At 34.0% G+C, this 13,314-nt stretch overlaps 1 protein-coding gene across 1 annotated transcript in view; it reads left to right on the top strand.

Moving 5' to 3' along the window:
* LOC145680859 (kielin/chordin-like protein) overlaps window positions 1–13,314 on the top strand; it is a 1,295,905-nt gene that overhangs the window by 1,013,601 nt on the left and 268,990 nt on the right. Inside the window, exons 12-14 of the mRNA XM_081751993.1 lie at window positions 5,815–6,098; window positions 10,131–10,464; window positions 12,955–13,113. Of these exons, the coding sequence (XP_081608119.1) occupies window positions 5,815–6,098; window positions 10,131–10,464; window positions 12,955–13,113 (777 nt within the window). The remainder of the gene's footprint in view (window positions 1–5,814; window positions 6,099–10,130; window positions 10,465–12,954; window positions 13,114–13,314) is intronic.

The raw sequence follows: 13,314 nt of genomic DNA, 5'->3' as shown, positions 1-13,314 counted from the left end.
CGATTCACCAATAATATTCCATCAATCAGACGCAGTATGATATGCGTGGTTGCATACCAATAAGGAGGCAACAACTGAGGCAAAGTTGAAATTGTGCAAGGGGACTCATTAAGAAACTGGGTAAACTAAATGAATGTCTCTAGTGGGATCGCATAATCGATCTTGAAATGTGGTCAATGTGTGTGGTGATATCGACATGTAGCTAATGGACAAATGTGAACATGTTCTACTACTGCTGGGACACCGTCTCACGTGCGAAAACTAGGAAAATAACGTTGTACATTCTGCTATTACATCTGGTGCACTTTTTGGTAGAACGTAACTACAACACGATTGTATCAATGTCCCTCTTTGTTTGGGACATTGTCCCACAGTAGAGACATATGAAAAGAAATCTCTTAATCCATGGTTCAAATTCTGAAAGAGCGTGAAAATAACAAACTTGTATCATGTCCCACGTCTTCTGGGACATAAGATGTACTCGAAATATAGGAAAATACCTCCAGAAATGTGTATCTTACACACAGTGCACATGCCAAGACAAAGACGAAAATGAACCAATTTGGCGCATGCAACACTACAGCTGGAACACCATACATATGGAAAAAAATACGACATGAGAAATAGGAAGAAACGTCTTAAACCTCTGATTGTTTACAACTGTGCAGTAGGAGTATCGAAATGAAACACACAAGTATGTCGGGAGGCTGTACAAGAGCGCTTACCAAACAAAGTGGGTACTACTTAAAGAAATGAATACAGAGAAAGTCAGGCTCCCTCGAGCCTCAGGACTAGAGTGCTCGCTTTCGCTCGCGTGGTCGCAGTTTCCAATCCTACTGGGAGCCCACGGCCTCAGCATCAAACCCTAGTAGTTATTTTCCTATTTTTCCCACGTGGGATGGTGTCCCAGCAGTAGTGGCACATGCTCACATTTGTCCATTAGTTATATGTCGATATCAACACACACATTAATCACATTTCAATATCGATCATGCGATCCCACTAGAGACATTCATTTAGTTTACTCAGTTTCTTAGTGAGTCCCCTTGCACAATTTCAACTTGGTCTTAGTTGTTGCCTCCTTATTGGTATGCAACCATGCAGATCATGTTGCATCGGTTTGAGGGAATATTATTGGTGAATTGGCAATGGCTTTCATGTTCTTGACGCTAATCCTTACATTTCCGACACCTTGTACTCACGTTTACTGACTATGAATGCATTTCTGGGCATTTTTCGTTAAGTGTTTCCACACATGTGAATCACCCTGCTTCATTTGTTGTGCTCTACCGACACTCCAGAAGTCTTTCTAGAGCATTTGAGAACAAATTTGCTACACTTAATACTCAGAACGTCACTGTTGGCCAGCATCCGTACCTGGCAATTATGCAACCACACACAACTTGCACGAAAGTGTCCGCCATTTTGTATTTGTTCCAGATATCGACTTAATACAAACGGATTATTGTTACCTGGTAGAAACACTATCAACTCATATCCATTTAGACCAATTTTCATTTGGCAGATTATCCGGGACTCCCTACGTTCCTTTGGGGAATCCCTTGCGCGTGCATGGTAGGATTGTAAAACATGCAAAATTCAATACAGCAAGTATGACTTCTTCAGTGAATTTTTTATCCGCCCTCTTTACGTTGAATAGTTTCCGAACTATTGGCGTCCGAAAGTCATTTTCCCACGCTTTCGGCACCTTGTAGATCTGAAACTATGTCCGATAGGCGAAAGTTCAAGAGAACTTTTTTTCTTGTCTCAGTGGTAGGAGTCACCTCCCAAGAGTTGTAACACTTATTTTGCAACACCCGATATATATATATATATATATATATATATATATATATATATATATATATATATATATATATATATATATATATATATATATATGCGAGGCCTGTCGGAAAAGTATTCAACTATGGTCCAAAGAAACCAACACACTCAGCTGGTGTTGTCGTCTTCAAACCAGGTCCAGGTTCCTCCTGCTTCCACACAGCGAGATCAATAGTCTTTCCACTGGTCGAAATAGGCCTGAAATCATCATTGGGAAATGCTGCGAAAGCAGTTGTCGCGTTGCTCTAGATGTCCTTTCGGGAGCGAAGGAGAGTTTCTTTCTGGTACCTTTTCATTTTTGGAAACAGCCAAAAGTCTGTTATACAAAGAGAGTAGGAGGGTTGATGATCCATTGAAATGTTGTGCTGTGTCGAAAAAGACAATCACATGCGCTGCATAAATAGAATCACTATTCAGGTGCAGTCTTCTGGGCTTTGAGTTCCACAGATCTGATTATTTCGGACAAAGTGAGTTACTTAGACAACGATAGATGTCTAAAGAGCACTCCTATGTCCCGGTATGTCCTTCCTCTATACCCATGATACACATTGCTACAGCAATCGCAGAAAACAATCAACATTGATTCGATTTTGCTATCCACCTAGCAAATATTTCTGAGTCTTTGCGCACCTTTGTCAGGCCTTGACGATTCCGGATATATCCACTGAGTCGATTCTGACTTCGTTTTCGGATCCTATTCGTACATCCACGTATTCTCTATTTTATACCCACGCCGCAACCACACAAGACTAACTAACAAAACCACTCTTCTACAACAGCAGAAGCAAATGACAGTTATGCCATCTGCAGGCGAAAGACATTTTGGAACTCTCTTCCACGATGCAAAATATGTCCGACCTGCGCCATGTAGTTTTCCAAAAAGTATAGGAGATTGGATACTTTTCAGACAGGCCTTGTATATATATATATTAAAATTTACTTCTTCTGTGTTTATATAATCTTTGTTATGTAGTTATAAGTTTCAGCCACTTAAAATTTCTTTTGTAACAGGCCTATGTTTAATTTTATGTAGCTTTTAGCAATGATTTCAGTAACCAGTCCTAGAAAGAAGTTCAATATTTAGCATAATACAAAAGTTAGAAATGTAATTTATAACATACAAAGAAAGTACAATACTATTGAAGGTTTCCTTACTAGAAGTAAGGTTACTACTAATGTAGACTATTAGGAAGTTCAAAGAAGTTGGTAAATATTAAAGATTATATTAAAAAGAAATCGTCTGTGCTTATATCTTAATACCTTTTTGTTTATGATAGTATAGAACTACAAACTTTCAGTGTGGACTTTCATTACTTAATGAAGGATTTCATTATTTAATACAATTACAAATAGTATGGACGTCACTGCTCGCTGTAAAGAGTGTATGTTTCACTGTTTGGACTGTGTGTATTACCGATTGTTGAAAACAAACAACAACAGATGTAATCTGCTATTTAACAATCTATTTTTCACGTGTACAGTACATAAATAAATAAACAATGTCAAAATAAAAGCTATTAATTATTATTGACAACGATATACTTTTAGTGCCATCAAAATTCATTTTTGTTGATTTTCTCAAAAAAAAAAAAAAAAAAGTGTTCTGTTGATTAAGATATGTCTCATCTTTCAACAATATTGTAGGTAAATAAATACTAAAGGGCCTATCTGGTTACAATAATGTGAACAGACTTTGCGGCAAATGGGTGAAATTTAGCTCAAATGTAGAAGAGACTATGTATACTCATGTCCAAAATGATTGTCGCATATTTACAACTGTCTTCTTGTAAGAATATAATTTGATAATGATTTTCCAGGATACTTTTAATATTGCTACTATGTGTATAATCGGGAAATGTATAATTGTGGTAAATTTCATAGGAAAAGAATTATAAATACGAAAATTAGAATGAGTAAAACAAAATGTTGCTAAATTGACAATAAAGGTTTATTTTCGTTTTATTGTTCTTATTTACTGCTCTCTTGGCATGAAATTTACCACATACATGTTTTTGCCAATTATACACATACTAACATTGTAAGAAGTATCGGGCGAATTCGTTATCAAATTATATTTCTAGAACAACATATTTATAGACATGCGACAATAATTTTGGACATGAGTGTACATTCTATATTCCAAAAGCAAATTGTTCTAAAATGGATGGAATATAGTCAAAAAGCACCAAACATTAACATTAATGTCAATGGAAAAATCAATGAAAAACAGATAATTCCTTCACTTACCTCAAAAACCAAAAGACGGAGTTGGCTGAAATTCAGCTTAAATATAGAAGAAACTATGTAGAATCTACACTTTAAAAAAATGTCCTGAAATGGATGGAACATCACGGAACATTAACATCAACGTCCATAGAAAATCAATGAAAAAACTGAAGTCGTCCACATATCTTAAAAATTATAGTAAAGAAATGACTAATTGCAAACTTATTGCAAAGACATAATGAAGACCTTTAAAAAACGGTGTATAGCACGTAAGGAAAATATAGATAAAACATTGTTAAAAGTCAAGTTGTTTGAGAAAATCAATAATAATGATAAAATATATACATCTTTTGCGAATTACCCAGGGCGCCCCACGCGGAGATTACGTGCTTGAAATATCTCACATCTGGATTTACAAAACTCCAGGCTCGATTTAACACGCAACGTGACTTTTGACCTGATCATGTGACATAGCCTGGCCCTTATGACAAACCAGATAGGACCTTTGATTTAATCCTAACTTTAGGCTATATCTAATTAAGTACAACTGTCGTCTTGGTAGTGTTATAATAATAAAAAGTTGATGAAATATTTCAGTATCAGTTTCATTTCAATAGGTGATGTGATTAGTGTACAACATCAAATTATAGGTTGAATTTTTTTTCTCGATAACTATGTGTGAGGATTAACTATCATCTGTATCATTTTTTTCTCGATAACTATGTCTGAGGATTAACTATCATCTGTATCATTTTTTTCTCGATAACTATGTCTGAGGATTAACTATCATCTGTATCATTTTTTCTCGATAACTATGTCTGAGGATTAACTATCATCTGTATCATTTTTTCTCGATAACTATGTCTGAGGATTAACTATCATCTGTATCATTTTTTCTCGATAACTATGTCTGAGGATTAACTATCATCTGTATCATTTTTTCTCGATAACTATGTCTGAGGATTAACTATCATCTGTATCATTTTGCTCAGTTCACTGAGATCTATCGACTGTGATATGTCTCATCTTTGGGTTTCTTTTTTTTCGTTAAATGCTAAATACATGATAGAATATATTGGCAATCTCATGCAATAGTACAACGAAGGGAAAGCCCTCTCCCTAAAGCCAAGACAAATTACTATGTCAGTTTAATATTAATAAGGTATAACGGTTACAATCTCACTATCCATGGAAAAAGGAAGTATTGTCTCAGCTTTACTCGAATGAGCATGTTAATGTCCCTATGTATATTTCCTCCAAAGCTTGAGCTACTACAGAATAGCGGACAAATTTTGTGTGTATGCAAAACTAAAAAAAAAGTAAAATCTGTTTTATATTGACTTGCTTTGTAATTCTTTGAATTTACAAAAGGAAAGTTTTTCATTTTTTTTTTTTTTATTTTACACTAAAAGTATTCGAACTAATTTGAAAAGTGCTTATGTGTTTTATGGCTTCTTGCTAATGTTTCTTAATTAATTTAAAATATGTACCTGAATAACGATTTCAGGAGTGGAAATGTATGGCTGGTCAAGAGAGTGGTAGCGTAGATCAGTGATAATATTCCAGTAGCATTTTGGTCTCAGTTGTCAAAATAAAGTTCTCTTTTGTGTTTTTCTACTAGCATTGAATAAATAAGTACAATGGCATTGATTAAAACAGTAACTTTTTGTATTGTATGTGTATGTAATCTAAAGTGTGTAAATTGTAAAAACATTTATTATATATTCTATATCAAATTTACAGGTGCACCTGTGGATCCACTTTTTCTAGCACTACATGCTTATTTTGATCAATTGTTCTGGCAATGGCAGCGTCGTTATCCTCACGTGGATCCACCAACCTCCCTTACACTTGTTCCGTTTGAAGCTACTCCAGAGGATTTATGGGAATCTGATTCAATGCTATGCGTAACATACATATTCCCTACGGCATGGCGTTCCTGCCCCAGTCCCGTTGCAAACAGTGAATTAAGGGAAAAATATTTAAAAGCATCTTGGATAGAAAGTGTCTTATTAAAACAAAAGAAGGTAAGGTAGATAAGAGAAAGCTACTTTCTATATAACTAATACTCCTGAGCAGGCTCCTTATTAAATCTTCTAATAATATTTGGTAATCATTTAGGAAATGTCGACTCTCATTGATGTCCTGAGTTATCAAGCGCGGAGCACGGTAATCGATATGAAATTAAAACGAGAAGTATATCTAAAATAAAAAAGTAAAACTAAATATTTATTTTTTATCTCCAAAGTAAGCGGTGGTTCTATTATTTTACTTGTACTCCACCTTTGAGTTGTTGGTTTGTTGTTGAACAATATCAAAATATTTTAGTAAAGCCACGGCATTTTCTAAGACTTCCCGTAGAACTTCGACAAAAGATAGAACTTCAGTATTCTTATGAAACGAAATTTTCACGTCCGTTTCCATTATAACTGCTTTTTAAAAAAAGTTACTTATACTATCGTTTCAATTTCAAACTTTTATTGAAAGAGTTAGATGAATAATCTGAATAGACTAAGTTATCTAATTATCTGAATACTACCATCAATACACTGAAGGACAGCATCCGAGAAAAGATAGCAGCCATCCCTACCGAAACCCTAGCCGAACTATGCTGAACATGATTGTTAGGCCAAAGAATGTTCTCATCAAGGTGATGCCCATCTAGGAGACGTAATCTTCAAATACAGAACACAGTGCAAAACTCCCGTCCTTTCACAATGTGTTCCACATAGGTTGTGTGATAAAGGTTGTGTTTAACATGCTCCACAAATGCATTTTAAATGGGTCCCATCAATACTGACCATCCTGTATATTCCACAGGTGAAATCTTAAAATTATATTTAGCTCCTTTCTCCCAGAGAATATTGAGAAACCACAAATAGGATCTGTTCACTAATATTTATTCTTTATCAGGAGTATGTGAAGCAACTGCGAACGTAATGAATTTTATATTGATGTGACAAAATTTAAAATATATAAATAAATAAATAGAAAGATCAAGAAACGTATTCGGGATGCAAAAATACAACAGATGACAATATATGGAGTCTTTCTAAACAAACCGTAATCGTGCACACGTTATGATTCTTCATACTTCAGGGGGGAAAAGGTCCAAAGAAAGATGTTTCTGGATTCATTTTCATTAAATGTTATTTTTAAAAATGAAAGAAAAGTCCAAGACTAAAATCTGCCCAAGCAAATATTGATAAAATTAGGTACTACTGTTGTACATAGGTATATCTGTAATTTACAAAATAAAACTAGTTTGAAAATACTAATATTTTAGTACTAATTTCTCAAAACCTCGCTAGTCTGGATTACAACAATATTTACACTGTAGTTTTAAAGTCTTCATCTATCGTTTCTCTTACAAAAACTTTCAAAACAACCTCTTCCTTTCTGGTGATCTAAACTAACGATTTCCAGCCGAAATACTGGAAAAATGCATTTATCCACAAAGAAAGAATTCGTTGAGGTAAGATTTTTATTGTGTTTGTATCTTCAGTATGTGTAACAAAGACATGGTTGTATATAAAAAGCGTTTACCAGATACCTTTTTACTTACGAAATAAACCGCTATAACACAATACTCTAAGAATTTTAATAAGCACTGTGACTTCTTCCGGAAAAGTTTAAATATAGTCAAGTCAGTATTCAGTAGTATAAAAATTACATCGGTATATGCTTAATTTGCATGCATATATATCTTCTTAATAATGCCAGTTTCTAACACAATGCGATATGTAAAGAGAAACAAAATATAAAGAAAAATGAAGAACGATGAAAATTAATGAAAAATATAAAATTGCAATTATATAATTTTTAAAGATGAAGTATGAATAAATCACTTTTCATTTATATGTCATGTATTCACTGACCTTTTGAAAGATATTACGCGTACGTTTACGCCATTTATTTTAATAACAAAAGTTTTGGAAAGTAATTTCCAAAGACCAAAGAAATGAAAACTGCAGTACCTGGTTAATCAAAAACTTCAATGGCAAAAGTGTGTTGTCCTCGTCTGCAACATTTTTGCCAGCGCTCACCAACGATTAGATTTTGCGGCGAAAGAAGTCTGGAGTGAAGTATGTATATTGCACCTCCTGATTACCACGGGAGATCTTTCCTCCCATGAAGTGCTCGAAATACCGGAAGAGATGGTAGTCAGTGGGAGAGATATCAGTAGAATACAGTGGGTGAGGAAGTTTCGTACTGAAATTCATGGGCAGTCTGCAAGTCCTTTGATGAATATTTGCGTGTGAATTGTCATGAAACATGACACCATGTCTTTTGACAATTTCTGGATGCTTGCAGGCAGTGTTTCTGTGCATTTCATGGTGTTCAGCATTATAACAATCTACAGTGATGTTCTCACTTCGAAGGAGAAAGACATGATGAATCAGCCCGAACATAAATCGCCCTATGATCAACAATATCTAGGAGTTTTAGAAATTGTCCGTTGGACATTGATCACGATCAACCATTCTCCTGACCATTTACGATTGCCATAACAAATCCATTTTCCATCTGGAGTAACAATCCAATGCAGGAACTTTTCCAGTTATTCCTTACACTCAGGTAAGTGCACACCTCCACACTTCTGTTCTTGGTCGCCTGTTTCAACTCGCGTAGCACCCAGAAGTCCCACTTTTTTACCTTATTTACTTATATAGATATAGATAGACAGATAGATATAGAGAGAGAGGCAGAGAAAGAAAGAAATGTGGATTATAAATAAATAAGACACAAATTTTAATTTTGTAATGTTCTCTTTATTTCCCGTACTTGCTACCGTATAACGAGAGAATGAGTAAAAATCAGAAAACCACAAAGCTCCATTTAAATAAAATTTATTTGCAACTTACACAGCTAGATCTTCACTTCCATATTTGTAGTTCATTATTGAATGGTTTTTTACTGTATTTCATTTTTAACGCTGCGATTTTTTTTTTTTTTTTTTTTTTTTTGATACTGCATATTCTTCGAATTTTTATGACGTTCTATGATGATAAAAGTGAAAGAAATATTCAGTAATCACTCTTGCTAATACTATGAAATATGTTCTTATAAGAAATAATCTGAAAAACAAAAACTTAGAAACCACTTTGGTTTGTTGAAAAAATTACATAATGAAAAAATCGGTTGACTTATAAAAGCGAAATAATCATAGCCAAAGAAAAAAATTAGTGGCAGACATTTTTATTCTACAATGTACACAGATGGAAACTAATTATCTTCTTAAAAAAGTGAAACTATTTTTTCTAAATGAATATAACGTTGCTAGCTGTAAAAGGTACTAGATTACTCCATTAAAAAATAAAAAGTGAACTAATAGCAACTCGTAATACACTTAGGAATTTTACTTATCATGGTACTTATCGCTTGCTTGACATTCTAATTCTTCAACATGTTCTTTCGAAGCCTCGACTCTTATCTAGAGCATTAATCTTGGAAAGCAAACGAGGAAAATAATTAAAAGCATCTGAAAATGCATATAAGATTAAATGCATTCACCTGGAGATTCATAATCACTAGATTGATGTTAGTTAGATCCCAAAGAAATGAAGGCACCAATCGAATTCTACGATTTTGTGACTTGGAGAGAAATGCAGTTTGGATGTAGAAAAAAATCTCTAAGTAACGTATGTATTTTAGTTTGTAGGAGGAGTAGATACAGAATATCCCACAATGCATTTAGACCAATACTAGCTTACACTTCAGCCACAGAACTCATTTTTCATGGAGTAGTGAGATTGGCCCTTCTTTCACCAAGCCCTTCAAATAATCTTCCCTGGTAGCTCTATATTTTATAGTTATTACACTTATGTATTCTGTAGTTATATTGACGAATACACAAATTAGATAAAAATAATGATATATTTCAAAACCACCAAAAATAAAAAATAAAAAAAGTGGCCACTTTTATTGATGTGTGGATTCTCTTTGTTGCTACTAGCCGGAAATAATTTGTTTTTAAAGTTTGGAAATTATTATATATAGATTCTATCTATTAATCACAATATCAACAATTTAGCAAGTTGTTTCTCTTCTCGTTACAGATATTTATAGAAAAGCTGCCTCGTACGTGTGAGAAGATTCAACATCACCCCTCAAACTGGGACAACGTCTCATGGCACTCTTCTACATTTGTTGATACTAAAAATCAAGTTGTTGTGTTAGACGACGATGAATCAAAATCTATGTGTCTTGATGTCACCATATTTACTATTCCATGTACATGCGGCGGTAGCATATCAACATGTGAAGAAACTCTACTGTCAAATGTTTCTTGCGGAAATATACCTAGCGCCAAATTTCGAATTAATTTTTGCCAAAACTGTCAGATATTCTGGTATGAAAATTCAGAACTTGTAGAATGTGAACCTTCTGATGGTAAGACTAAATAATAATAATAATAATAATAATAATAATAATAATAATAATAATAATAAGTTAACTTACAGTAAGAATGTTTTGTTAGTAGCACTTTGCATCATAATAGTAAGCACATCACAGCACCATAATGTTTAAAAAAATACCATTTTAATATTATTAGCAAATTAAGTATATAGAACAGCAAAAACAAACAGTGATCAAATTATGCAAGTTCATAAGTAAGAAACAAACTTTGACCCATACCATAACTCAATAAGACTATGTTCGCAAATTTTCAGTAACTTTGCTCTCAGTTGCTTCTTCTTTTACGACTTCTTTTGTTTAAATTAGTTTAAATTATGTGGAATTTCATCATGATCTCATCTACACATTTTTGAATCTCATTGCATTTTGCCCGATATCCCGCAAAATGTTAGGAAACTTCATCTTCTTTTAGTTGAAACATAATGGAAATACCTCTAGTTTGTAACACATAAGATATGCTAACACTGAGGATACGTGTGCAACATCTGGTCTTTGTTAGTGATATGTTAAAGATTAACTTTAGTATTTCAGACAGGATAGAATGGAAGCGTGTGTTGAAGAAGGCAGATGGTGAGAATGCAAAATGGGAAGTCTCTCTGAGTTTCAAAGAGACCGGTGCAAGTGTGTCACAAGATACAGTGTCCAAGATGATGGTAGCCTACACAACTCATACGAAAGAATGTCGGCGAATAATAAAATGGACGAAAGAGAAGACTCAGCGACAAGGAGTGCCGAATATTCGAAAGGATTGTCACCAATGACCTGTCAAGTGTATGCGACAAAAGTGACTGCAGAACTACATTAGCATCTGAATATCCTATTGGATAAATGCGTTTCGACGTATTGGACGAATTGCAACAACCCTAACATGCGAAGTCAAGTTGAAATTTCCAAATTTATCACCGTCAACAATGCTTTACGGTGAAGAAAATGGTGCCGAAAACATGCAAAGTGGACCTCCGATAATTGAAGACGCATAATATGGTCCAATGAATCCCGTCACCTTATTTCTAGCAATAAGCCATCCTATCCATGTTCCTATCCGTCCTGCCTCCTCTTTACTGTGAGGCTCTGTGATGCTGTGGGCCAAAATTTCCTATCATTCTGTGGGTCCTGTGATTGGCTCACAATACGCATTACTGCCAGTAACTATGTAGACGTTCTACGTTTCCACGTGAATCTACGATCCAGATGTTTCCGGCCAATGATGCAAACTTCCAACCTAGCAATGCAATGATTCACTCTGCAGAAGTTGTTGAATTAGGGTTTCATGAACATCGAGATGAGTTGCAACAATTCCCCTAGCTCGTTCAAATCTCAGAGTTCAATATTAATGAACACCTGTGGTCAATTTTGAAACTCAGAATCCGGAAGAGGTATCCTCCTCCATCCTCTCTGATGGATGGACCACTGCATGAAGAATGGTACAATGGGTCTGCATGACTTATATATGTCTATTTCACCACGAATCAGAGCTATTCTGCAGGTCAACAATGGTCCCATGTTACTCCTTCATATGTAGAATTCATATCCATCTTTGGAACCTCTCTATATTATCCGTAAAAGTAAATTCCTTGTCTTAAAAACTACATTACCATTTTCTTACAAATAATACATTTTACTCTTTCCATCTGTAAAGAGGTCTATTGCCAGATGGTCCACTTCATTGACTGATGCGTAATCCACAATGTACTACTACTTAACTCAAGAAGTTTGCTACGACTTCAATAATTAGCGTTAGTGCTTAAAAATAATTTCTACAATAATGAACATAAAATAATAATAGATAAAATATGAAATTATCTAAGTATTATAATTGTGAAATAACTACAGTACAACCTAAAATAATTCATTCTTCAACAACTTTCAAAACACATTCTTCCTAAACAGCAACATAAAGAATAGCATATAATAAAATTTTAGAGATATACTACAGCACAACTGAGCATTTTATAATCGTTTAACTAATCGGACTAAATTCTTGAGTATCAAATGAGGATAGCAATGTCATGCATTAATTACAGTGTAAAAGAGAAACAGTATTAAATTATGATGCGAAGAATTGTTTTAAAGAAATTTAATAGTTATTAAATTATATTTAGTTAAATAGATTTCACAAATTTTTCTTCTGCTTCTAATAGTATTCATTATTTTGATTGCAAATTTCAAGAATGTTCTTATTGTTGCTATTCTAAATTTCCGTTGGTTGTGCATATCAGTGGTCTGCTATTGTTTGTGATGTCAATCATAAGAAAGGTCCTTTAATTATATAAGCACCTTTTGTTTCGCTTCATTACATTGCCAGAGAATTAAAATTTCACTTTCTAAGTTTTATAAACCAAAGTTAAGCATATCAGTTAAAGTCACACTGTCGTGAACACATACCCGTAAAAGTACTATATAGTCTATTTGATGATTAATTAGACAGTAAACTAAACATAATCAATTATATTTATATTGTAGATCCTTGTATTCCAAATCCATGCAAAAATGGCGGTACGTGTTTGAAATCCATATGGAAATCAAGACCAAACTTAATTAGATGTCATTGCCCGCCAGAGTATGAGGGTAGTAAGTGCGAATATGAAGCCACTCAAAGATGCTATTTGCAGCCACATTCAGGTAAATTGCTAAATAGTACTCTAACATAGTTGTAGACTACCCTATTCATAATAAATAGTACTTTACTTACTTATCGTATTTATTCAAATATTTTGAACACTTTTAATCTATTTTAGCCCGTGAGAAATGGAGTTGACTAAAATATACATACCGATAATTGCATATACCGATAATAAAGGTCTTTGATCTAGATTTTGTTCT

Source organism: Thermobia domestica, chromosome 3, assembly GCF_964235325.1.
Source record: "Thermobia domestica chromosome 3, izTheDome1.hap1.1, whole genome shotgun sequence".
In the NCBI taxonomy this organism is placed as follows: domain Eukaryota; kingdom Metazoa; phylum Arthropoda; class Insecta; order Zygentoma; family Lepismatidae; genus Thermobia; species Thermobia domestica.
The sequence above is the reverse complement of the archived record's forward strand: the minus strand, read 5'-3'. Positions and strand labels throughout refer to the sequence as shown.